The 27494-nt window shown below is 37.8% G+C and overlaps 1 protein-coding gene across 18 annotated transcripts in view; it reads left to right on the forward strand.

Moving 5' to 3' along the window:
- CASK (calcium/calmodulin dependent serine protein kinase) overlaps positions 1–27494 on the forward strand; it is a 362261-nt gene that overhangs the window by 284283 nt on the left and 50484 nt on the right. For all 18 annotated transcript variants that reach the window (XM_070502071.1, XM_070502072.1, XM_070502077.1 and 15 more), the window contains 3 exons: positions 15597–15674; positions 18002–18082; positions 24796–24984. In XM_070502071.1, coding sequence (XP_070358172.1) covers positions 15597–15674; positions 18002–18082; positions 24796–24984 — 348 coding nt within the window. The remainder of the gene's footprint in view (positions 1–15596; positions 15675–18001; positions 18083–24795; positions 24985–27494) is intronic.

Below are 27494 nucleotides of genomic sequence, written 5' to 3' on the forward strand. Positions count from 1 at the left end.
TCTCTTTAGTGTAATTTATTTTAAGTAATTTGAGGACATTTCAGATTAAGTTTATTTCAAATAGCTGTTAACTTTCTTTAGGAACCAAAAAGCCCTTGAAATTCATTCCATTTTGTGGATAACCCCTAGCATTCCATTATCATCTTCATCTGCTTCTTCTTCTTCTTCTCCTCATTCTCCTCCTCGTCCTCCCCCTCCTTCATGATCATCATCATTGTCATTATTGTCATGTGTTATGTACTGTTGTATTATTTGATTTAGGGTTTGACCTCTATTCATTGGCTATTTAAATATCTATTGTTCTCTATCATTGCTTCATATGATGCAGAAAGTTTTCACAGTTGTGAATTTCCCACAGAAGTCATACTCATTTTCTAGAAGTAGTAAGTGTGGGATATTTAAAAGAAGCTGCAGCAGAGCGTGGAGGTTTGGTTTATTTCAATGTAGTCCGTGGTTAGGTAATTGCTAAGATTTACTGACCTTCTTTAGATCAATGAGTTTTTGTCATTTAAGGCCTCAGAGAAGCCCAAATTGGTTTTCAAAGTTATATTTTTCTTAGTAATGTGAGGAGGTATGTGAGCACACCAAGCTTGAGACTGCTGGGGAAATGCAAGAACATTGCTTGTTTCTACCAGGAAGTGCAGATATTCAGATATAGACTGGACTTTGGAACTGAGCCAGGCCGCCACTTATTGCTCAATGCTAAACTCCTCAGACCTCCCTGAAAACAGTTATTTTGAATAACTGCTGCATTCTTGGGTAGACATTGTCACAACTTCAGAAGTGACTCATAGATCGTAGTGAGGAAAAACATGCTTAAAGTTCCTTTGGATTCTTATGAATTACGAATTTAAAGAAGTGTCTGCAGTACCAGCATTTGCCCTGTCAGTGTATCTCAATTTGAAAAGGAAGCTGGTGGACTGAAAATGAGCTATGCCCGATAAAAACATGGCACGTCTGCAGAATTTTGCAGACAAGTGCTACATGTGAACCCTGAAACTCTCCTGAAATGACTGACTATAGGGTCAGCCTTGGGAGGGTTGGGATGCATTTGGTTCTGAAGATCCAAACTGAGCCATCCTTCACTGAAAGCTTTAATCATCATGAATGACATAAGCCATCATTAGAATGTACCCTCATGATCTGCAGCCCATAAATATGGTTCATTAAGCTCTTATTTCAGAGCTAACAGGCTACATTTCAAGATTGTAATCAATGAAGTATTCAAGTGGCTGCCATATAGAGAAAACTAACCATTAAAACAATGTTAATACTTAAATGCATATGGTACGCATTAAAAAAGGATCATGGCGTGACCACCTCTTGAGAAGAAGCTTTTTAATGAACATTCATTTTTCTTCCTTCTAATGTTCCATACCCCGTGCTTAGATTTGGATTGTTTTGTTTTGCGGAATCAACATTGGTTCCTTTTTAAGGATTCCAAGTACTGACACCTAGTGGCATAGTTTTGTGGACTATGAATTGATGGTTACTTAATCCTACTGAGCCATGTTTTGAAATATCTTTATTGTATTTAGTTAATTCAATAACACTCTAAATAGTTAAATTTGAGGCCATAATTTTTAATCTGACAAAGAGAAACAGGACTGAGTTCCTACAGAAGACTAAAGATCATGTAGTACTTTATCTGTTCTAGTCATGCCCTTAAAATAGCAACAAGTTCAAAGAAACATTAGAATTTGTTTGGAGGAAACAAAACATGTGTCATGTTGAAAGAATTTACATTAAAACAAAAGGAGAAATACTGTGGTTCCACTGAGGGGGGGAATGCTTTCTGATTTGAATTCTAGTAAAGAACATCTAGTTTAATCTGCAGTTAGAAATAGATCCAGAAATCTCTAAATGTTTGCTACCTAACCAGTTCCACTTGGCACGCATACGCTGCTTCTCATTTTATGGGGAGAAATAAAGAGGCTTGAGGAAGAACTGTGCTTGGTCCAGCTTGTTCCAATATGTCTGCTTTTAAAAGTTAAAAGCACTGGTCCAGAGATGATCTGTGTATGAAATATTTAGATCAATTTTAGTAAAAGACAATTTGGTGTATATATATTAATTTTCTAAGGCTGCTGTAAGAAAGTACGACAAACTGGGTGGCTTAAAATAGCAGAAATTATTCTCTCACAGTTCTGGAAGCTGAAGTCCTGAATCAAGGTGTCAGCAGGGCCACGCTCCCTCCAAAGTCTCCAGGGGAGAATCTTTCCTTGCTTCTTCCCGCTTCTGGGAGTTGCCGGTAATCCCTGGCATTCCTTGACTTGTAGTTGTATCTACTCTGATCTCTGCCTGCAGCTTCACATGGCCTTCTCCTCTGTATGTGTGTGAGCCTGTGTCTTCACATGGCCTTCCTATAGGGACTCCAGTCATTGGATTTAGGGCCCACTCTAATCATCATAACTACATCTGCAAAGACCCTATTTCCAAATAAGGTCACATTCTGAGGTTCCAGGTAGACATGAATTTTGAGGAGACGGTGTCCAACTCTGTACAGCATGGAAACTGATTTTGCCCTGAATTGATTCTTCAGTTGTGAGTGCAAATTACACAAATCTAGTAGAAAATAACGAAATGTTACCCTGTGATTCATTAATTAGGCTTTCTTGGGAATTGGCGTTGAAGTGTTGTTGTGTCCTTTAATGATATTTTGAATCAGTTTTGGATTGGAACTTGTATGTGATACATTGGATGGTCAGATGATGGATGCGTTTGGACAGACTGAAAAATCAAGGCTTTTTCAGATAAAAAGCATTTTGCAAATGTTATTTGGTGGTGATCCTCGGTCTTCTTAATTTCTTGTAGAAATTTTCCTATTACACAATAAATATTTACTTTGTAAGTCAACAATGTTATAAAACATTGTTAAATGACACATTTCTCTTTCTGTCTGCCAAACTGTGACAACTAAGTTTTGAACGTTCACCCACCATCTGTCATACCTCTGAACAGCTGTTAGCATTGGTTACAGACTGCTGTTTCCATAGGAAATGTGATGCCCCACCTAATTAAGATTATTTTTGTGAGAAGTCCTAAGATTCTGTTTTCTAAAAACATCATCAATGATTAGATTAATAAAGCGAAACCTAACTGCAGTAGCAACTTAATTTAGCAGTTTTGATATTAATTTATATGTAGATTTTTATAATAGATTAAGTAATATTTTAAAATATTGCTTTAGAAATAACTTGGTGTCTAGAATGCTCCATATTTTGTATTTCTGACATCTTTATTATCATTTTTTACTGTTTAGGGAGAGTTAGAAAGTTTTTCTATCTGACCCAAAGTTAACACTGGAAAACGACAACTCTTGATTTACTGTTTTGCTTTTTTGAGTTGATATTAAATTAGTAGCCATATTTGGGAAGAGCATATTTTTAGAACTCAAAAGTTTCATAATGGGAAAAAATGGAACTTCTGCAATAATTTGATGTTTCTGAGAAATTTGAGGTCTGAGAAGTAAGTTAATACACTGTTAAGTTTGGATGTTTAAATAGATTACCAGTCAGGAAATGCCAAAGCTAAGTTTCCCATGAATTTGTAGTCCAGTCGATTTGTACTAAAATGTCTAGAATAATAAGGTTTGTCCGGGGACCTTCATAGGCTGAGCTACTGGTACCTTCTCAGGGTCCCATCTAGTCTTAAGAGTGAGCTTCAGCAAATATGAAACCAGCTAGATATTGGGCCCGTGGTAGTGGCCCTTGTGCTACTTGCCTCCTGGGGCTGGAGGTTGAAGTGCACTGCTGCTTGCTTTGGGTACGGGGGTCTGTCATTCCACTGTTTCTAACTAGATGGGCAAACCTCCCATATGTTTCCATCAGTGTATCAAAGTATTAGTATCAGTAGAAAAGTACCACATAAAACAAAATTCCTGAGGTAAAGAGAGCTGGAAATATATGTCCTGAATATTTTCAAAGTAGTTTTTCTTTATTCGTTTTTTTTTTAATTTTATTTTTCAGGTACATAGTTGTATATTTTTTTTTTTAGTTGTGGGTCCTTCTAGTTGTGGCATGTGGGACGCTGCCTCAGCGTGGCCTGACGAGCGGTGCCATGTCTGCGCCCAGGATCCAAACCAGCCAAACCCTGGGCCGCCAAAGTGGAGCACATGAACTTAACCACTCAGCCATGGGGCCGGCCCCAGTTTTTCTTTATTCGTAATGTAGATATCGATAAACTTAGCAAAAAAAAACTATTAAGTATCTGGTCATTTGTTAGGCAGCAATGGAAAACTAGTACAACTGGAAACAAAGCAAAGATTATCCCCTCTTACCACTTCTATTCAACACTGGACTGGAGGTTCTGGCCAGTGCAGTAAGGTGGGAAAAAGAAATTCAAGGCATGCAGATTCGAAAGGAAGAAGTAAAACTATATTCATGCAGAGATATATTCTTGTATGTAGAACATCCTAAGGATCTACAAGAGATCGACTAGAACTAATAGGCAAATGTAGCAAGATCAATATACAAAAATTAACTGTGCTATATAGAAGCAATGAATAATGTGAAAATAAAATTAGAGGAATATTTACAATACCATTGAAAAGAATAAAATATTTAGCGAATTGAACCAAAGACGTATAGGGTTCGTATACTGAAAACTACAAATGTTGCTGAAAGAAAGTAAAGAAGATGTAAATAAAATAGATATTAAAAAAGTTGGAGAACTAATTTCAAAGCTTACTATAAAGCTACAGTAATGAAAACAGTGTGGTATTGGTGTAAGGATAGACATATAGATCAATGGAACAGAATAAAGTTTAGAAATAAACCCTCACATTCATGGTCAATTGATTTTCAGCAAAGGTGCCAAGGCAATTCAGTGGGGAAGGAAAAGTTTTTTTTTTTTTTAAACATGGTGCTGGAGCAATTGGATATCCATAGTCAATGAAATGAATTTAGACCCCTACCTCACACCATACACAAAAATTGCCACAAGATGGATCATAGATCCGGTGAAAGCTTAAAACTATAAAACTTTTAAAAGAAAATACAGGAGCAAATCTTCATTACCTTGGGTTAGGCAAAGAGTGCTTAGCTAGAACACAAGGAAACTTTGGGGATGAAGGAAATGCTCTAAAACTAGACTGAGATGATGGTTGTACAACTGTATGAATTTACTAAAAATCCTCAAACTATGCACTTACCATGGGCGAATTTTACAGTTTATAAATGATACTTCAATAAAGCTTTTAAAAGTGAAAAAATGAGAAGTAATATATTTCCTTTTTACTTAAAAAATCTATTTTACTCATTTTGTATTATTTTAAAGTAAAGCACTGTTGGAAGTTCCTTGCATGTGCTATGGGTTATAGTGTACTGTGGATCCCATAATGTCATTTGTAGTCCATTACTCCCACTACAACAGCAGTTTCCAATGTCTCCTGGCATTGTCCCTGTGTCTATCACCAAGCCAGCAAAGCCAAGCTGCCTGCCCTCTGCAGTGCCCAAAGCCCACTGAAGGGGTCATCCCGGTAGATTTCACCGGGTCGTTACACTGATTTCCTCATCTCAATATTTAGCTTTATGGCTAAGAAGTTACCATCTACTGACTTAAAAATACCAAATTTGTTTTTCTCTCTCAAGAACTGTTTTACTAACCAATGCATAGTTGTGCCTTGTGGAAGTCCAAACTGTCTTTTTTTGTTTAAAAACATTATGAATTACATAATTTTGTATATTTTTCAATAAAGGGGGTGCACCTCAGAGCAATATGTTTTAGTTTATTCTTTTAGTTCATTTCTTCTACCTTCAAATACGTATTTGTCATATCCCAAAGTTCATAACTTTTTTTGCAGATTTTATTTGACATAATCTTTTTTTTGTATTTTACTGTGGTAAAATATATACAACATAAAAATGGTTAAAATGGTAAATTTTAAGTGTACGGTTTGGTAGCATTAAGTACACTCACATTGCTGTGCAACCATCACTACCATCCATCTCCAGAACTTTTTTCAGCTTCTCCAACTGAAATTCTGTAGCCATTAAACAGCAACTCACTGTTCCCTCTCTCCGCAGCCCCTGGCAGCCACCATGCTGCTTTCTGTCTCAATTAACTTGACTACTGTAGGTACCTCATATAAGTTGAATTATGTTGTATTTATTCTTTTGTGACTAGCTTATTTCACCTAATGTAATGTCCTCAGGGTTCATCCATGTTATGAGATGTCAGAATTTCCTTCCTTTTAAAGGCTGAAAACTATTCCATTGTATGTATATGCCACATTTTGTTTATCCATTCATCTAATATCAATGTTTTATGGTAGACAATTATATAATAGGAAAAGCCAAATTCTCAAAATGAAAGTCTCCAATGGTAGAGAATTCATCCTTAGTTGCATCCCCAGGCAATTGCTCAGTCTGGGCTCCAAGTTAGCTCCTATGCTATACATCTTTGTGAAAGGAATGTGTTATTTTCACTGAAAGTATTACTAACTACAGGAGTCCCTCTAGTTCCCTTATTTGTTCGTATGAATTACTTCTTTAAACAAGGATTGGAATTTACTCTAAAATACCAGGAATAATGAATCAGTTTGTCCCCGGTATCTGTGTTTCCCACTGAGTGCCATTCTCTTTTTATGGCACCATAGTCAACTTACCAGAAGGCAAAGGAATGTTCAAAAAGCCTTCAAAGTGCAAAGCACTGATTCTTCTGCATGCTGTTCTCAAGGAAAGGGGAGGGGTTTCCCCCTAGAAAAGAATGATATGCTCAGTTGAAGAATGTTCCATGAGGTTGGCTTATAGAATTCACAATCCAAGAACATAGCTGCTTTCTTTGTGGCCCTTCAAGCATTAGCTCATAAAACCACTTGTGCCAGACTGCCTTTGTTTTGTTCTCTTTTAACTTTCCACAACAGAAATTCGTTTGCCACAGCTACTTGTACAAATGCTTGGTGTTTACCTATGCCAAATAAAAGCCATATCATAAGTCAAAAATTATTGTATTGCATCAGTAATAAAATATTATGTGATACACCTAAGGTAAATGTTTTCTTTTAAAGCAGCAAATTAATAATAGGATATTCATTTAGTGTAAATATCATTTAAGTATTATTGTAGATGCTTCAGAAGCATACATTAGGAAATGAGGTTTTAACACTTTTTAAAAATGTTTTTAGTGGTTTTTTTTTTTTGGAAAGGAAACTCACATCATAGTGAAATTTCTCACAATTGGGCAAACTCTTGGATCTAGTATTAAAAAGTACCCCATTTCAGAAGATTTGAATAAAAGCAATGCAAAGCCTACTTATATCATCTAACTGGTTGTTCTTCCTCGTGCTTTCTTTTGCTTGCTCAAGAATAGGTGCTACAATTTCTTTCTTACAGGGCTTAATTTTAGAGTTATTTGCCAACTGAAAAAGGCCTAGAGAACAGTCAAATTAGGTCATCTGAGGCCAGTGTTTGAGTTTCTCAGAAAGAGCTGTCAACTGACCAGAAATCCACCACAGTGGCCTATATTGTTAGGCCACCAAAGGCGCAGTCTTTATAGATTGAACTAGGAGGTCAACCAAGTCTCAATTTCTTGGATTCAAAAATAAATCCCTGTAAGTGCAATGTTCTAATGGGATTGAAACAAAAGCAGCTCTCTACACAGACAATTAAAACCTAAACCAAACAGGGCCTCCTCAGGTGTGCTTTTCACTGTCAAGATCCAAAGTATTTTGCAACCCTTTCAGGAAATCTTGAATTGGCCCAGATGTACTGATTTTTCAATTTCATATGTGCTGTCAGAAGAAAACTTTCATAATGGATTTAGTTAGAATTGCATATTACTAGGCCAGCTGAACCCCTTCTTAAGACTCCAAGTAAGGACATATGCCCCACCATGATTTTCTAAAACCTGATTTAAGCTATCATCTCACTGCTATACATTAGGCTAAAGCTTTTCTGGAACATCTAACTCAAGGACTTCCAAGAACATTCTTCTTGGCCACTAAATACGATATAAGGTCCATCAGATATCCATTTCTTACTCAAGGTGCCCAGTATAAACTGGGCCATAGTATTGGTAGCAGCCCTGAACCTTTCTCCAGGGAAAATCTAAATTCCAGGATGGGACTCCTGCTACTTCATTACAGTCACTAAATTTGTAGATTTGACAGACTATTTTTTACGGGAGAAACCAGTTAAGTTAAGGTTTTATAAAAGTTTAGCTATTTACATGTTTTCTGAACTTTTAGAGGGAAAGTTAGCACATAGCAAGGATAATGTGCAAATAAAATGAAAGTACTCTTTTCAAATGAATGGAGTGCATTATCTCTGTACAGATAGAACATCCTCTGCATGACTAATCTTTGAGTGCTCTCTTCAACTATTTTAAAAAAATTAAATTGACTTTTAGAAACTTTAAATTTTCAGGAAAAACAATTTTTAGTGCTGATAGAATAGGCATTTTTTTTGCTCATAAATAAAAAGTGCCCTCAGTGATTTTAATTTCTTTTCATAAATCATAATATATACTACTCTTCTCCAAGTTTGGACTATGTCGTTTTTAATGATGCCGAAGAGCTTTGAAAAGGCATTTTCATATTTTTAACCTAAAGACAGTAAGTTCATATATAAACTTGAGCAAGAAAAATAGATTTTTAGATCTCAGATTTTCTCCAATCTCTAACTTTAAAAAATCGGCTCCAGTATAGTACAGCAGTTGAATATCAGTTCCTTATGTTTTAGTATTAAATCACTTTTCCCTAACATTTTGCCAGATTTCAAGTGTATTTTTAAAAGTACTGTTGGATATTGATGTCTGATCTGCTAAGTTCACTGAAAAGATATGACACTGGAACTTTGTTCTTAATTGCCCAGCTTCTTCACAGACAATTCATAGAAACTGTCACGAAAGTTCTTAATAGGATAGTCTGTGTTTCCAGAGAAAGTCATTTCAATTCCCAGTATTACTGTACAGTGTAAACTTGTGAACACTGTTATTATCTGTTTTACTAAGATCGCAGACACATTTCATTGCATACTTTGCAGCTAAACATTTGACTCTTGAAAACTTGACTTCTTTTCTGGCAGGGAGCCTCTTCAGTATCTCTGACGTAAGTGGTAAGATGGTGGTTGCTGATGAACTTAAATGTTCCTTGCAACTCTACAAACCCATTCATTGTTTGGCCTAGGTCTGCGGTCTAGTTTCAAAAGTTGTAATCTGGGGCCAGCCTGGTGGCATAGCAGTTAAGTTCGCACGCTCCACTTCAGCGTCCTGGGGTTCACCACATCGGATCCCAGACACAGACCTACACACCGCTCATCAAGCCATGCTGTGGCAGCATCCCACATACAAAAAATAGAGGAAGATTGGCACAGCTGTTAACTCAGGGACAATCTTCCTCACCAAAAAAAAAAAGTTATAATCTTTCTCAACTAATATACGCTCTGGTCCTTAGATTTGATTTTTCTCTGTGCTGAAAAGTTAGTGGGACACATAACCCAGTGATAGTAATTTTATAGATTCTCTGCCAACCATTCCATTTTAAATGTTGATCTTGCTAATTGCTATGTATAAATTATGAGCAAAATGAAGGCTTCTGTTTGAGGACTAGAAATAAGAGTGAGATATAATGGAGTACGGTAAAAAAATGAAACTTGATTTAGTGTTTTAAATGTAAATAAAAAGTGACATATTAACTGATTTTGTTATCTTTATGTTTGGAAGTACAATCTCAGGAGAGTTGAATTTAATATTACCACCACCTTTGTTCTGCTTTGTTTAAAACAATTCTGCTTTGTTTAAAACAACCCATCTCAAATATAGAATGCAGCCTCCTAATGGAACCTCGAGACAGAAAGATGAGGCATGTCCATGTAGTTGTGTGTGTGGTCATATCTGACCCACTGCCAGAGACTGGCAGAGAGCAGGGCTGTCTGTGAGTGAGATGGTGTGAAACAGTCTGTTCCCCTTGCGGCTGTTCATGTTTCCTCCTTTCGCCTTGTTGTGTTGGGGTTTTTTTTTGATAAAAAGTGCTGAAGTTGGGTAACTATAATTTCATCAGAAAGAGAAAACAAGCAGTAATAGATTCATTCTTGTTCTCTCTCTAGGGATAATTTATTAACTTTCTTCTCTCCCTCTGCCTCACCCTCTACACTGCAGCTTTACAAATACACTTGACACCTTCAAAGTTTAGGAAAGCAAATAGCAAAAGGAAATAGATTTTGTCATTTCAGTCCTCCTCGAATTTAAGCTTCTAGAGCAGAGGTGGGCAAACTATGGCTCTCAAGCCAAATCCAGCTAGCCACCTGTTTTTGTAAATAAAGTTTTATTGGAACACAGCCATGCCCATTTACTTATGGGTTGTTAATGACTGCCTTCGCATCCACAGCAGGACTGAGTGGTTGTGACAAAGTCCGTATGGCCCACAAAGCCTGAAATGTTTACCATCTGGCCAGGAAAGGATTAGGATTCTAAGGTTCTTGATAACAGGGCAAGGCTTGTAGTTGATTGGCTAATATCTTTTAAGTCATATTTAGTATGTTTTTTTCCTACAGCCTATAAATGGCATTTTCTGCAGTTCTTTCCCCAAATATTTGCTGAAAGTGTCTCCCTGGCACAAGGTTTCCTGCATTGCTGAATTCTAATACAAGCTGAGGAAATGAAAGAACAGCGCCTCCGGAGGCCACGGTCTAGTCCCTGCTGCTCTGGCTGCAGGACCCCGAGTGCGTCACTTCACCTCACTGGACCTCAGCTTTCTCCTTCTTAAAATGGAGGCGTTGAATCATGTTGATATCTAGGTTCTAGTCTACTTTGAAAATTTTATGAAGTAAGTCAGACTTGAAACATACCAAAAAAAAGAAACAAACTAAATGTGGTCAAAATATATTTGTTAATTTTGAAGGAAAGTTTTTAGCTATGCAAGCAGGACTGAAGACAAATGATATCTGGTTCCTAAAGAAACAAGCTAAGAAATAGGTATTCCCGCTCTGTTTACGTTACTCTGAATTTTTAAGAAATATCTGTTTACAGTAACTGTGCACCAGCTCAAGTGCTCATTTGTTTTTTGAAGAAACATGTATTAAACATCTACTGTGTACTCAGCCCCATGCTAGGTGTTGTTACTGAATGGCAAAGAACTCGAGTCTGGGCATGGAAAAGAGAAAGAAGCACTTAAACAGTATGTTCTAGAATCATGTCCGTCGGGCAGCTAGTGCTCTCTTGGCTATTGATGCCCTTGACGTGGCAGGCATCTAGATGTCTGCTCTGTCCTGGTTGCTTCTGCATCATCAGTGTACTCTGCAGCTGGCCTCAGCAACACCCTCTCAGCTCCTGCCCCCAGGTGTCACCCCACAGCTACTTACTTCTGGGTCCCCTTGCTCTGTGCAGACAGCCCTCTTGGGCAGGGTTCCAGTAAGATGGCTCCAGCCAGTTACATTCTGAGGCAGCTCCTTGACTCATGGGAAACACACACATTCTAGCCCCAACATAACACTACAAGTGTGGGCTGCCCTACTGCTGGCGTCACCCTACCGTCAAAGGCTGCCCAGGTGGCCCCCAGACGGGAAAGTGGCAGACATCAATGTCTTTTCACTTAGGACCCCAAACACTACGTGTCAGGCTGCCCCAAGTACTCTCTCACACAGGTCTCTTCCTAGTGCACCAAGATAGACCTCATAAGTTGCTGCAACTCAGCAGACATCCCTCCAGAGAATGAGATAGTGAGCTCTCCTTGCTGGCACCTCCAGTTTCTATGCATGGTTCTTTTGGAGCATCCACCATCCTTCACTTTGCATGAGAGAGGGAGCAACTCCCTCACCTTTCCTCCCCAAGAAGAAGGAAGGGAAAAAATCAAATACTTCTCTCCTCATCCTGTAACTCCTACAGATTCCAGGCTTCTGCCTCTATAGGAAAAATAGGGTGCTAGGGTGAATATGGAGGGACCATTTTGGCTTCCTTTCAGCAAACCCTGGAGGGATGGTCTCGCAGCTTCCTAGTGGACTTGGTACCACTTACTTCCTGTTGGCCTTAGTTCTGGGCTTCAGCTGAAAGTCCAAGACAACAGGCAAAGTCCCAAATCACATTATTCTGTATATTCTTTATACATGATGGACTCCGGGACGAGTAAAGGGTGGTAAAGAGAAGCTGCAGTTTTCCTTTGTTCTCAAAACCCAACCACTTCTCACTTACCCCCAGACCTTGACACAACTCCACCTGCATTTGAACTTTGAGTCTGGAATTTCATCTCGTAGGGAGCATACAATATGAAGATGACCCATAAGAATAAGAAGTTGAAAAGCTGCATATTTCTGACTACTGTTTTAAAACACTTTAACCCTCAAACTTTTCTCCATTGATGACTTTCTATTTACCTGCTTTGCCACATTTCTCAAACAGTTTGTATTTTGTTATGGGTATCCCTGAAATATTGAGTATCTAAGGCAAAAATACAGTCAGAAACTGAGGGGGAAAATGAAGGTTGGCATGTTATGCATACACATCCAGATAGTCCCCAACTTGTGGCTGTTCACTGAGATCCGTTCCAGTTGATATTGCCGGGAACCAAACTACTCTCTGGTCCTTGAAGGGATCAAGCCATCATATGTTTCTGGACCTTTGGTTGTTCATGTCGTTGGAATTTATGAGTTCTTTGAGGTCAAGAACAGTCATCTTTTTCATTTTCGTAACCGCAGTAAATTGAACCCCACTGCCTAGTACCTCAGGAAACGATGGATGGGTGGATGGGTGGGTCGGTGGGTCAACAAGAGGTCATTTCTTCCCACTGATAGTGAAAAAGTGAGCCCCTTCCTGCCTTGATTCTCACTTGCCCTTTTGGTTAATGAGCAGGCTGTTGAGAGCCACCATCTATTCTTAGCCACATGGACACCATCCACTCCATCCCATGCCTGCCTTGAGAGCTCCACTCCCATGCTCTTCTAGCAGCTGGAAGGGCAGCACCCAGTGCCCCCACCTCAGGCAGAAGGCCCCTTCTTTTAATTCCGTCCTACTGTATCTGCCTTTGATATTTAGCATCCTACCACTAGTTCAGCTGAACTTTGGTTGAATGTGGGATGAATTGGATCAGGCCAGCCCAAAGAAGCAGAGGAAAGTTTGATCTGAGCACTTTCCTTGGAGCAGGGCCTTGAAAATATTGAAACTCCAGGTGTCTGCAGCCTGTGAAGTTGTAAGGCTAGAATGGTAGTTCTCACTTTACTACTCTATGCCTCAGTTTCCTGATTTGTAAAGTGGGAGAAGTAGGGGTATCAACCTTATAGGGTTGTCTGAAGTTAAATGAGGGAGTATATATTAAGAACTTTGGTAAGTAGCATTTAATAAGCGCTCAATAAAAACAGCAATTATCGTTGTTGTTATTAGTACTACTAGTGTTACTCTCAAAAGTTAACACCAGGGGCTGGCCCCGTGGCCGAGTGGTTAAGTTCGCGCGCTCCGCTGCAGGCAGCCCAGGGTTTCGTTGGTTCAAATCCTGGGCGTGAACATGGCACTGCTCATCAAACCACGCTGAGACAGCGTCCCACATGCCACAACTAGAAGGACCCACAACAAAGAATATACAACTATGTACTGGGGGGCTTTGGGGAAAAAAAGGAAAAAAATAAAATCTTTAAAAAAAAAAAGTTAACACTGGGCATAAGATTTACAAATACCTAAGGAGTTTATTAATGCACAGATCTCTGGATCCCCTTTTCAAACTCTGATTCAGTAGGTCTAGAGTGGGGCCCAGGATTCTGGATGTTTAATAACCACCCCAGCTGATTCTGCTACAAGTCCTCAAGAAACCACACTGACATAAGACCTAGGGACCCATTTTGGCATAGTAAGACCACACCAAAAATAAAAAGTCTCCACTGATACAGTGAGAGCAATTCTGGGAACTATGGAATTTTTGTTGCTTTGTGAATAAAAGCTAATGTGCATTTATTAAATGTGTAAATAGAAACTAATCCTAATCATAGTTGAAAAATTTGAGAGTAGTCTTAGTAATAGCTCTTGGTCAAGAAAAAGGCAAAACGTTTTTGTGGTGAAATTCAGCAAAGTGATAGTGCCATCAACATGTAAAGCCTCAAATTAAATTTGCTTTTTTTCCCAAACAGCAGCATTCAAGAGTTTTAAAAATCTTTTGATTAATCATGTAGGTTTTTTATTTTGTGTGATTATGAATATTATGACATGTCAGGTGATGGCTATGTCTATTTTTTAAGTGTTCATGTAGTTTAAATGGTTGTTTTTAACTTACAGTTCCTTACTTTTAGGATGTTGGGGTTTTTTGTTCTATTTCTATTGCATATGTACAATATTTAGTTTATAGACTAGTCTGGGAACCTAACACTGTGTAAACATTATTTGTATGGGAAAATATATTCCCTAGTTCCAAATCTGCAAATTTACAATCTTTAGAGATAGAAATCATTGAGAGGATGAAGACTGCCCACATGTATTCTGTAGGGATTGGGGCAAACTTTTGTGAACCAACCACATATCACTAGTCCCCTAAATGTTAATAAATATTTTAAATAGAGCAATATTTTACTAGCCGGCTTTATACTATTTAACCTCTGATTTAGTAGTGCTTTCTTAACGTCATCATTTAAAAATGGTCACTGCTCTATCTTCATATTGCTTGAATTAGGCCGTTTTTAAAATTTATTGATTTATCATTAGGCATTTTTATGTATGATGTGGCCCAAATATTTACAAATCATAAAGCTGTATCTTGCATCAGTATAAAGAAACCTACCTGTAATCTGAAGAATGTTTACAGTCAGTATTTGACCTCTCACATAGCATTGCTGTGCATAGTAGGGGAGGAAAAAAAGAACAAAACCAAAACCAACCTCAAAAATCCCCACCTATTTTAGAGAACTTAGGAAATAGAAGTGGCAGACTCACCGAGATCATTTTCAACTTTTCACTTTTCAAAGCAGACTATTGACTGAGATATTGCATCTGAGGTAGAAATTAATGCTTTAATTGCATTTCTATACTACAGAGATTTTTCTCTAAAGAATTAAATTCCTTTTCTTCAGAAAGTTAAATTTTGGATCTTTTAGGTGTATGGGGTTTTTTAAATAGTCTTCTCATACTCTGTGAATTTGCAGACTAAAAAGGAAAAAAGTTCATGTCCTTGATTTCCTGCTGAAGGATGCCAGCACTGATGCTGTTAATGAACGGCGCTAGTGAAACAAGCACAAACCTTCCGTGAGAACCTTCCTTCCTAGAAGGAGCTGGGTTTGCCCTTTCCCAAGACTTAGATTTCTGTGAAAATTTTTTCAGTCGTGTCTTGGCCAGAAAGCATTCTTTCATTTTACTCTGTATTCATCTTTTTTAATGTTGCTTCTATCAGAGGAAAAAAATAATGTGATTTCTGAAATATTGATGAGTTTAAAGTGACAAGGACATTACCACATTGACGGAATTTTGGACCAACTATTTACAGATGATATTTTTAAAAGATATGCATAAGACTCATTCTCCGACAAATTTCATTGAATGAATAGGAGATTATTAACAAGAAGATCCCACTGAAATCACCAGTCTGCTTTTTTAAGAGGAAAATATTGTTTAGTAAAATAATAAATATGAAGCTCTGAATTTTAGCAAAGAATGATGAATGTTGATTGGATTTTCTTCTTTGCCTTTAGCTGTATGACAAAATTAATACAAAGTCCTCACCGCAGATCAGGAACCCTCCAAGTGATGCAGTACAGAGAGCCAAAGAGGTAAGTGACATGTTTTGTAAATGTACTTGGGTGTTAGATTTGCTGCCTTTATTGAAAACATTTCTGCTGCATGGTAAGAGACAGTTTCCTTCGAGTCACAGTTGGACCATTATGCTCAGATTTAGCATTTCTAACTTTATCACTGAGCATTTACATACAGAAAAGAAAAAAAATCTCAGCAGCAACGTTGCCTAGATTCTAGTTCTGGTTCTGCTATGTAAACTTGAACACATCAACATATCAATTTTACTTCTCTTTTTTTTAAAAAAAAAAAAAAAAGAAAGAAGGAAAAAGGTATTTTACTGTACTTGGTGGAAATATGCACTCTGAAAATTTGAGTTGCTTTTTTAAGGTAGTAATGTTTGAAAGTTAATTAAATATCTATAGCAATTAAATATACTGAGTTCAGAGAGAAGTCATTTTTATAAATTGTCAGTTAGTGTACATCCTGTATCCATCATAAACTTATTTTTAACTTTCTTATTATAGAAACATGACATTGCAGAAAGTTTGGAAAAATAAAAATTCATCCGTAATCCCATCACCCTAGCACACTACTTTTCATTTTTGCATATCCTTTTCCAATCACTATCCATTTGTATATAAATTTAAATATAGTTGCAATCAAAATGTATCCTTTTTTTTAACCTGACATCATATAATAAGCATTTTTCCATGTTTCTACTTGGTCTTCATAAATCTAAATTCTAACGATGGCGTAATTTTTCTTTGCTATTACTAAATTATAATGAATTAGCAGTTCTTCCATTGTTAGACACGTGGTTTTTCCTTTCACTTTTTGATGTTATAAATATCTTATGCAAATAAACATTTCCCTTTAAAAAAATGATTTCTTAGAAAGTGAGATTACTAAGTGAAAGAATATGAAAGACGCAAGACCTATACCGGAAAATGTCGTATATTCACTGAGAAGCAAGACTGAGGCCGGGGGGCTGCTGGGCCCCATATGGTCAGGGCACCAGCTAGGAGAGATTCTCTCTGATTTAGGAGACTACATCTCCATGTTTAAAATCATAGACTGTGAGAGTAGCAAGGGACCAGAAAGAGTATTTAGCTTCATCCTTTCATTTCACTGGTAGAGAAACTCAAAGCATAAAATACACCAAGGAGAATTGGCTTTTCATCATTAAACAGTAGGAATTAACAGCGTAACCAGCACTCCTTAAGGATGCATTTAGATAAGAAAGAACACCGCCCCCCCCCATTGTTGTTTGTTTGTTCATTCTTCCCTGAGGAGGTGGTTGAGTAGCACAGAAGTATGCCACTGAAATCTAAACCTTAGGCTAAGGGACCTCATAGTGTCCCTTCCTGCACCAGTATTAAGATTCGCTAAGGTGAGGCGAGAGATTCCTACTCGGCAGGTGACTTGTGTGCCCCTGCCATCCAGTCCTGCTGAAGCAATCTTTGACTGGCTCAACTTTCGGAAGGGAGTGCAATGTGTAGAACCCCTCTGTGAGTCCAGCCATCTGCGCAGGACCGGATCGGTATGCTTGCTCCGGAAAAGAAGAGGCTTTCCCCTGGGCTCGGGTCACATAATCAGATTTTAATTGGAGAAAATCCATCCTGGTGGTAAGGAATAACTCGAAGAACAATTTCGTTTGAAAACAACCATTTCTACCTGTACTGAGAAAATGTTAACAACTAATTAGTGAAGAAAATTGAGTGGAAAGAGAAAAGGTTTTTGGTTTTTGGTTTTTGTTTTTTTTAATTATTCTCTGATTCCCTGGCAATTAACCTTAGGAACCATTGGCAGAGGCATAGTTCTCTCTGTGTGAGGAGATGAATGTGGAAAATAACATTGATTCGGCCAGCCTGCGAGGAAAATTACCTAAGTGTTTTTCTTCTTTAAATTGTTTTTATTTGAGCCTATGCCATTTTAATCTTTCTAAAAGGAATTGACAGTTTTGTTAATATAAAAGAAAGCTTTATTAACTTTTATTACAGATTCATTTTGATGGTGAGTTTGGAAAAAAATTTGAGGAATATTTCTCCATCAAGTTAATTAAGTTTCTTACACCTGTGATAAATGTGGACTTATCATTTTGTTTTGTATTTTTCAATAACCTTTTGGGTTACAGTTGACTAATGTAGGCAGAGACTATTATAGCAATTTGTTTTATTTTTATTACCATCAGTGTAGTTCTTCTATATATTAATAACCTTTCAATAAAATGATGAATTTTTTCTGAAATAATTGTTTTACCTGCCATAAAAATTTATTCCTAATTTTTTATTTAAAAGAATCCTGTATTTTCAAAATCTTGCATCCTGTTTGCACTATTATGTATCTTGCTTTTTTTTTTAAGGTATTGGAAGAAATTTCATGTTACCCTGAGAACAATGATGCAAAGGAACTAAAGCGTATTTTAACACAACCTCATTTCATGGTGAGTAACAGTTAAACTTCCACAGAACTGAGACCTGACTTTCCACAGCAGTTTTTAATAGTCCTCACCAAGCAGCCATCTTCGTCAAATGTGTTTTTATCCGTATAATATCAGACTGTTAAGATTATAATACCAGGTGACACCAAATACATGAAGATTCTTCTGTTTACTCTATGTCGCAGTTGTAAGGATGCTGTTTGTGAGGTGGAGATTCCAGGACTGTGTAGTCATCAGACAAGGGGTTTGCTTCCTCATAGGACGGTCCTTAAGTCACTGGAACTGTTTATGTTACTTAAACCACAGAGAGCTCAAAGTGGAGACAGTTTTCACTAATAAAGAACTCTCTGTATCTAGGTGGTATACTGGAAGAATTCTAGCTCTTGACAATGCAGAGCTCAAACTTTCTTCGTTTCTACTGTATGGAAAATGGTGATAGCACCCGTATTTAGCCACTTTGTGTTAAGCTAAATGGTTAAACAGAACTCAAAATAGATGAGATGCCTTTCTGTAGGAGAAGGTCCATAGTTGTCTACTTAACTGCAAAAGCACAATTACAGATGGAAATTCATGTTGAATATAACATTTTTAAAACATTAGCCAAATCAGTATATGTGAAGAGCAGAAAATCCAGGTGACTGCCCTTTGGGAGAAAATCTGACTTAAAAGCCACGTTCTTATTACTACTATTGAGGTGATAGTTTTAAAATAACGGTAAGAGCATAATAGGTATGTATATAGGTATATACAGTATATAGGGATAGTATAATAGATATCATATCAGCTACCGTCAGTTTTAGCACACATGGTACTTGATAATACAATGTTTTTAAAACTTTAACCCAGTCGTTGAAATAGAATTTTTTCCTCAAAGTGACCACCCAGGAAGAAGAGATTACTTTATTCACCCTAAATGTCCCACCCAAGCATTAAATGCTGAACTCAGATATAATCCTTGAGAATATTTGACTTGATTCCATATGATAACAACACTCTCCACTGAGTTACAGGCAACCAGGTTCTGTGCCTGTGGGTGAGTGCATTTTTACGACTTAGGTGTGTAAACACAGGACTCGCTCAAATCCCACCTCTGCTGTCAGAATCTCTCTAACAGCTGTAAAATCCACATTGGCCTCTTTAATTTTTTCTGCACTTGTTTGTATTCACCCATGTAACATTCTAATGCACTGCCTGCTAGAGCAGATCTCTTCACTAGTGAATGGGCACATCTCAGCTCAGTTCTGTTGTTCTCATTGAACTTATGATCTCGTGTAATCGTTGTTGTTATCTCTGTTTCACAGACCAGGAAAATGAAGAAATTGTGTGCCTTAGTAGTATCCTCAACTTTGAAAAATCACAAATATCAGGAGTTAATTACCCTTACTATTATCTGGTTCCCTGATTGTTTCATATGTGTAGGCCACGTTTCCCCCAGATTATAATTAATTCCCCTTTAGACATCATGTCTTACATAGTGTAAAAGTGGTTAAAGCTGTGAATTCAGAGAGACCTGGGACTGAACTCCAGCCTTGCCACCCTAGCTCTGTGAACTCTGACCCTCTAAGCCAACTGCCTGGAGGTGGAACAGGAATGAAGTAGATGATACATCTACCATGCTTAGCACGATGCCTGACGTATGCTTGATGCCTGAGAGATGTTAGCTAATGAATATTGTTAGTTACTCCATGTGTGGGGTACATAGTAAGTTCGCAGTAAAACATTGACTAGATTAGGAACTTGCCCGTTTGCAGATAGCTTAGCCTCGCCTCAGCTAACTGTTCTGTGCACTGTTTTCCATAGATAGAAACCTGTACTTTTTGGACGGACACGTCTGTCTCTGAATTTCTAAGTAACCTCAGCTTAATTCAGAGAATGATATAGGACCATTTGAGACCAGTAGATCTTTCAGATTTGACGTAAGCTTAATAAAGAAATTAACATACCTAAGAGCCTTTTTTAAGGTTAAGTTTTTTTTCAAAATCATTAAAGCTCAGCTAGCCCCATGTCTCACGACTTACCTACCTTCAAAGCCTTGATTTATTTTGCATTTCTGAAGTCAGAGAGGAGTTAATATGTGTACTGCTATTAGTAAACATTTTCAGAAATAACTAATTCATATAATTTCTGAATACCTAGCTAGATGCTTAAAAGACATTTTCATTCATTCATCAAATTTATAAATGCCGGGGCCAGCCCTGTGGCCAAGTGGTTAAGTTCACACACTCTGCTTTGGCGGCCCAGAGTTTCGCTGGTTCGGATCCTGGGCGTGGACATGGCACCGCTCAGCAGGCCACGCTGAGGTGGTGTCCCACATAGCACAACCAGAAGGACCTACATCTTTCCATTCTAGTGGGGGGGGGGGGGTGCACTGGATAGGTGAGCTAGAGACAGTGAGCAAGTAAACTAACAAAATAATTTCATATAGTGATAATAACTATGAAGAAAAGAAAGGATGATAGGGCAGAGATGATAGTGGGAGCTACTTTAGATAGTCAGGGGAAAGCCCCCCTGAGGAGTTAAAGTGTGGAATGAGACTTGTTCTATGAAAGAACCAGCCTTCTGAACATCCAAACATGGGAAGAGCAGATGCAGAGGCCCAGAAGCAGGAAGGAGCTTTGTAGGGTCAGAGTACAGAAGTGAGGCCATTGTGGCTGGGATATAGTGAACAAGGGAGAGAGTAATACAAGAAGAGCTAGCAGAGCTTGGCAGAGGCCAGACCAAGTAGGGTTTTCCAGACAATGGTAAGGAGTCTGGATTTCTCCTGATTGCAGCAGGATGACACTGAATGATTGCAAGTGGGAAAATATCGGATTTGTGCTTTAGAAATTGCTGGGGCTGATGTATAGAGAATGAACTATAAGGGAGATAAGAGTTGAAAGAGGGAGACCAATTAGGAGGCTGCTGTGAGACGCGATGGGGATGAGAAGGATGGAGAAGGATGGGGCTGGCGGAAGATGAGAGATTGGGATTCTGCGTTGGAGATGGTTGGATACAACAGGACTTGCTGAGATTGGGATGTGAGGTGGTATGACTAACCCCATTTTACAGTTCAGAGATGAAACTGTACCCTAGAAAGTAAAGAGGCTTGCTTAATGTCACCTACCTAGAAAGTGGCCTGGCTGAAGTTCAAAACCCAGATCTTGGTGGCTCCAAAGCCCGTGCTCTTAAAAGTGGGTTGACTTGCAGTGAGGATTCATTTTCCTATAAACTTAACTTGAGCTCATTGGTCATTCCCAAATAAGCATATGTTTGGATAATGTCCCATGTGGGAAATATAATTCTGAGCTATATATACTATGTTAAATAAACTTTTAAATGCTGGAGCTTTCTATCTTATAAGCCTTTTAAAATTGTGGTTTCAAAATCTTGGTATTTTTAAAGAAATATTAATAGCTAAAGGGAAATATTTTAAGGCTTATAGTATGTTTTAATTATACCAAGGTATGGTGGTTATTTTTAGCATATTTATAATTTCACATTTATTTGTCCAGTTATCTGGCTTTTTCTTTGCTTTCTGATCATTAAAAAAATGCAGGTTTAACAATGAATTGCCTGACACTTAAAAATACAGATGTAAATATTTACAGTAATTAAAGAAAGAGTAAAAAAAAGTGAAGATTTAAATGATTTTTTAAAGTCTGTGCTCTATTTTTGGAGGTCATACAAAATATTACCACACTAGGGGCGGGCACGGTTGCGCAGCGGTTAAGTGCGCACGTTCCGCTTCTCGGCTGCCCGGGGTTCACCAGTTTGGATCCCAGGTGTGGACATGGCACCGCTTGACAAGCCATGCTGTGGTAGGCATCCCACATATAAAGTAGAGGAAGATGGGCATGGATGTTGGCTCAGGGCCATGCTTCCTCAGCAAAAAAGAGGAAGACTGGCAGTAGTTAGCTCAGGGCTAATCTTCCTCAAAAATATATATATATATATATTACCACACTAATTCCTTTTTCAGTTATTCCATTAGAAAGACTGATTTTATAAAAAGAACAGATCCTTTGCTTACTATAATTGTAAAATATGAAACATTAAGAACAGATATTAATATAATAGAAAGGTAGTGGGTTTTTTTCTTTAAGAAATAGGATCTAGAACAGATTTTAAACGCAAATTTGTATCCTACTTTCCCAAAAAACAAGATGATTAGAATCACCTTAGGTTGTCATGAAAGTTTCATTATTAAGTGGTAAATTTTATGATTTGTGATTAAGAAGCCAGAGGAACCACTTTTCAAGTGTAAAATTTATATTTTTCCTATTCATTTTTAAATAGTTGGGGATTTTTTCTCACTCTAGTCTGAAGTTGTCAGTTGTCCGTATCCTTACTACAGTACCAAAAGTGAAAGTATTTCTTTCCTATTACATGATTCTTATGTAATTAAAAATAACAGCTGTTTCAGCTTAGTAACAATTGCTCAATCATACCTCGTCACATAGTTGAAGAAAAATATCCAAACTTTGATTTCCCTATTTTCTTAATTTTGTATATTCTTTTTTTTTTTTCTTTTCGAGGTAAGATTAGCCGTGAGCTAACATCTGCTGCCAATCCTCCTCTTTTTGCTGAGGAAGACTGGCCCTGAGCTAACATCTGTGCCCATCTTCCTCTACTTTTTTTCACATATGGGATGCCTGCCACAGCGTGGCTTGACAAGCGGTGCGTGGATCCGAACCCTGGACCACCAAAGCAGAACGTGCAGACTTAACCACTGCGCCACCGGGCCAGCCCCTGCATATTCTTTTTAATGGCTTTTTTTTAACAATCTAGAAGTAGCCCCTTTTTTCTGTTTGCATACGCATTAGAACTTTACGTTAAGTTTTATTTTGTGGTAGCAGTCTTTTACAGTGGCAAATTGTGGTTAATGTCAAGTGTGACTTTATTTGGTGACATAATTTGAGCATTTTTCTTTTAAAGTTCAATTTGAGTATTATTTTGTGATTGTGGACTTACCCTTCTTTATAAATAATACATTAAATACAAGTGTTTGTTTATATAATTTAAAGGGATGAATAGAAATCATTTGTAAAAAGCAACATGAACACTTTCTCCAGCCCATGTAACTGGCATTCTCTGGATCAAAGCTTGATTCTCTGTTTACCTGGCTATATATCCTCCAGTCATACAAAGCATGTTTTTTAAAATTCACTAATTATGGAAGACACATCTGTAGTTGATACAATCAACCTAATTTTAGCATATGAAGTTTTTCAGTTTATCTATTATTTTTGCTTTTTGCCCTAAATCTTAGTCTCTTAAGTGGCCACAATTAGACCAGGAAAGGAGAGATGTACCGACATAGCACAACTTCCATACCCAGGCCCCAGGGTACCAGTGCAGGATGTAGTCAGGGCAGTGGTCCAGAAGCCAAGATCCCCACGGCCATTGTGGAGCCCTGTTCTCAAGTTGTGCACTGCTTAGTGCCCCTCAGCGCCCCTCACGCAGACCCCAGTTTAGACTAGTCCTCTGAGATCTTAGAAATAGCTGCCATTTCCATTAGAAACCCAAATGCATGTACTGCTCCCAAGCACATGCTCTCGTGATGACAAATCAACCCCATCTTCTTTATGATTTTACTGCATTGTTTCTTTATTTTTGCCTCGTATGCATGCCTTTAAAATTAAAACAGCCATGTCATGACTTTGATAAGCCTTTTAATTAAATAACTTAATTTGAGATGTTAAGGGTTATACTTTTAAGGCAATTTTAATTACATTTCATTATCTCTAGATATTTCATTACCACACAGACCACAGACTAAAATAGAACTGAATGTATAATTAGCATACAAGAAAATATCTGTGTGAAGCTCCAAACATACTTATATTTAGCTGTAAAATTCTCTTTGAAGTAGAAATATTCAAATATTCATGCTTACTGAAAACTTAAAATGGCACAAAAAGTACAGTAAGTAGAGGAATATCTTTTTTTAGAGAAACAAGGGATATTTATTATCCAGTTTCACCAAGATGACATATACAGATATCAACACAAAGAAATCACTTTTTCTTTGTTAACAGGCTTTGCAAAAAGAAGTCATAATAATAATTGTCAACTTATTTTTCATTTAAGCAATGCTCCAAAAAATTGAAATGAACAAAAACATTAAATAGGTTTAAATTTTGAACTCCATATCATATATGATATTTTGGAAAATTACATTTTTTTCAAGTGCACTTGTGTGTGTTTTTTTTCTTTTACTGTCATTTGTTATCAATTATCTTCATCCTTTGAGTCATATAAAAGAATTATTGTTAATACCATCAATGAAAGATATTCGCTCAATATACCAGCTATTGCACTGTTTCTTTTTAAATCTGTTTCCATTTTAAAGCCCCAGCACAGATTTGCCACCTCTATTTACACATGATTGTTTCTGCTAAGTTATTTTAGACTGCATTCTGTCAGTCGTTATTTGAACAAGTTAGCTGGGTCCTTTTTCATAGCGTCAGGCAACACCTGTAACCAGGTAATCAACGAACGCATCCATTCAATGATTCACTCACTCACTCATTCATTTGTTCATTCTTTTTTTTTAAATCCATCTATCATGATTATTTGTCACAAAGAAATTAGGATATAGTTGTATCTAGGTGTAATGTGCTTCGAGTTTTCTGTAAATGAGAGATGCTTTTGAGAGACAAAGAATAATTTTATATAATACATTTCTGCCGAAATAATACTATTATTAATATTTTACTTCCTTCATAAAATACCAGGCCTTACTTCAGACTCATGATGTAGTGGCACATGAAGTTTACAGTGATGAAGCATTGAGGGTCACACCTCCTCCCACCTCTCCCTATTTAAATGGTGATTCTCCAGAAAGCGCAAACGGAGACATGGATATGGAGAACGTGACCAGAGTTCGGCTGGTCCAGTTCCAAAAGAACACAGATGAACCAATGGTAAGTAGAAAAAGAAAGTTTTCTACACTCTCATAAAATCCAAGCATGAGTTAGAGCAGCTAACTTGAACTTGTTACTACTAGGAGGTGAGGAGGAAGGAGAGCATGGATAGTTTTAAAGAAATCAGTTTCCAGATCCTCATTCCACCACCACCCCCACCCCTGCCAGAGTTGTTCTGCATGACACCACGCCTAAGGCATGTTGGTTCTCCTTCCCACCTCTCCTTTCACAATTGCTCTACAACTTGACCATAAAAGGACATACCTGGTACATTACTCCAGAGTGTAAAAACCTCTGGGGCATGCACTCTCCAAGTTGGGGCACGGGGAAGAACCGTGAACAATGGAAGACAAAATCCACAGTCAAACCTGTCCAGAAGTTGAAAAAGTTGATGATCACCTGCAGGGGCACTTGCATGACCAGAGATGTCTAAAGAGAATGGAACAATGATATGAGCATAATGCCTGTGAAGATATTGTTCATCCAGACCAAGATCATTTTCCTTTAAGGCAAAATCATGGAAAAACTCTGAAATGAAATTTAAGTTTAGTCAATCAGAACAGAAGCTGTGAAATAAAAAACTGTGTTGAGTGTGAAAAAAAAAAAACAACCTCCGGGGCAGCAAAGAAAGGGACAATTTGAAATATTGGCGTTGGTGTTGAAAAAGTAAATGTGTAAACATTCTTTTACAAGTCTGGTGATTTCCAGATCTTTTGCCTTCAATGAAATTACAGGAAGACTAATTCAGAAGGCGTTCAAAGAATTGAGTAACATTACTATAATAAAATTCCTTCCACTCACATCTACCTATTTAATATATATTAATTTTTACAGTGCTTAGGAATAGCATTGTAGAATTGATGCTGAAGCTTGCCTCATTCTGGTAGAATTCTCGTAGTTTGGGAAGATCAAGGAAAAGCTCTTTAATGTTAAACGAACATAGAGGGGCTGAGGGAATGCAGACCATCCAAGCAAATCAAGTAGCATTGGCGGAAACCTGGTAGTGAAAAGGCTCTTGGGATAGTTTCAAGATGGAAAGAAAGCACCACAGCTGGACTATAGAAAACAAGGTGCGTGGCAGGAAGGAGACCATACAAGTGTTGAAAGACATGTTAAGGATTCTGTTCTTTATCTTAAAAACAGTAGGAGGCTATTAGAAGTCATAAGCAGGAAGATAAGGTCAGATTTTCATTTTAGAAATAATTACTCTGGAGAATGGATTGGAGGGGGACAAGAGTGGATATAGGGAGACCAGGTAAGAGGCTTTTATTGCAGTAATACAGGGGAACTCTGGACTAGAGGGATGGATGTCCAATGAAAAGAAGTGAATATATTTAACAGAAGAGTAAAATTAATAGACCTCGATAATGGATTGACAGTGGGGACTGAGGGAGAAGCAAGTATCAAGGATGACCCTAAGCTTTAGGTTTTCACAACTGGATGGACAAATGATGCTATTCACTCAGTCAGGGAATATTGGGAAAGTTCTAAGTTTTGGGGAGGAATCATATCTTGGGGGGGGCCTTCAAACTTATGCATTCATATTTTTTCCCCAGAGCATAGAAAAGGGATATGAGATATAGAAAAACAAATTACCTACTTACGAAAGTTGCCCAGTTACTTTCCACATTAAAGGAAGAGTTACAGAGCAGTGATTCCATGACCGCAATTTCCGGAGAGCCCTCAACTCTAGATGTTTCAGGTTGTAATACTCATTTACTGTTCTTTGCCAGTTATACTATATTATCCCAGCACTTGCAGCAAGCAGGGCATGTGCAAATCACCCTACCCCTTTTGGTGCTCTCCAAGCAACTCTTTGGCTTAAGAGCACGGGCAATGGCAGCTTCTGGGTACCTTGGGCAAATCACTTCATGTCAGTGGGCCTCAGTTTGCTCATACTTTGCTTAGAAAGTATTGCCAAAAGCATACTTGACTGAATGATCTCCAAGATCCCACCTAGCTCTGAAAGTCTAATATCCATTCATTCATTTTATATATTCATTCACTCATTTCGCAAATGTTTGTTAAGTGCCTACTATGTGCAAATCACTGTATTAGATGACAGTGACATAGTGGTGGATAAAACAAGGCTCCTTCCTGAAGCTCTCTTTTGGCAAGGCTGCCTACATTAAACAGGTAAATATGCAGTTCAGCATAGTTTAACAAAAATAATTATGACAGAGCTATAGAGGAGAGGTGGCCGTGTCAGAGAGGCAGGAAGAAGGGGTGACGGTCAGCCAAGCAAAGCAGACAGGAAGGTGGAAGAGACCACAAGATGGAATCCCAGAAATGTCTTGTGATCATCATGTTCTAAAGCAGCTCAGTGACATTTGCTTCATCTCTTATATGAAGGCTGACTCCATAAAAACATAGACTAAGTAAAAATGTAAAACTGCGTCCCCGAGTTACTTTTTTCAGAAAGCATAAAATGGCCTTGAGTCTCCCCTAGAAGTCTCCTTAGAGAAACCCTTCTCTTTCTGTCTTCTCTGATCCTAGTGAAGGTGTTTATT

Source organism: Equus asinus, chromosome X (genome assembly GCF_041296235.1).
Source record: "Equus asinus isolate D_3611 breed Donkey chromosome X, EquAss-T2T_v2, whole genome shotgun sequence".
Lineage (NCBI taxonomy): Eukaryota > Metazoa > Chordata > Mammalia > Perissodactyla > Equidae > Equus > Equus asinus.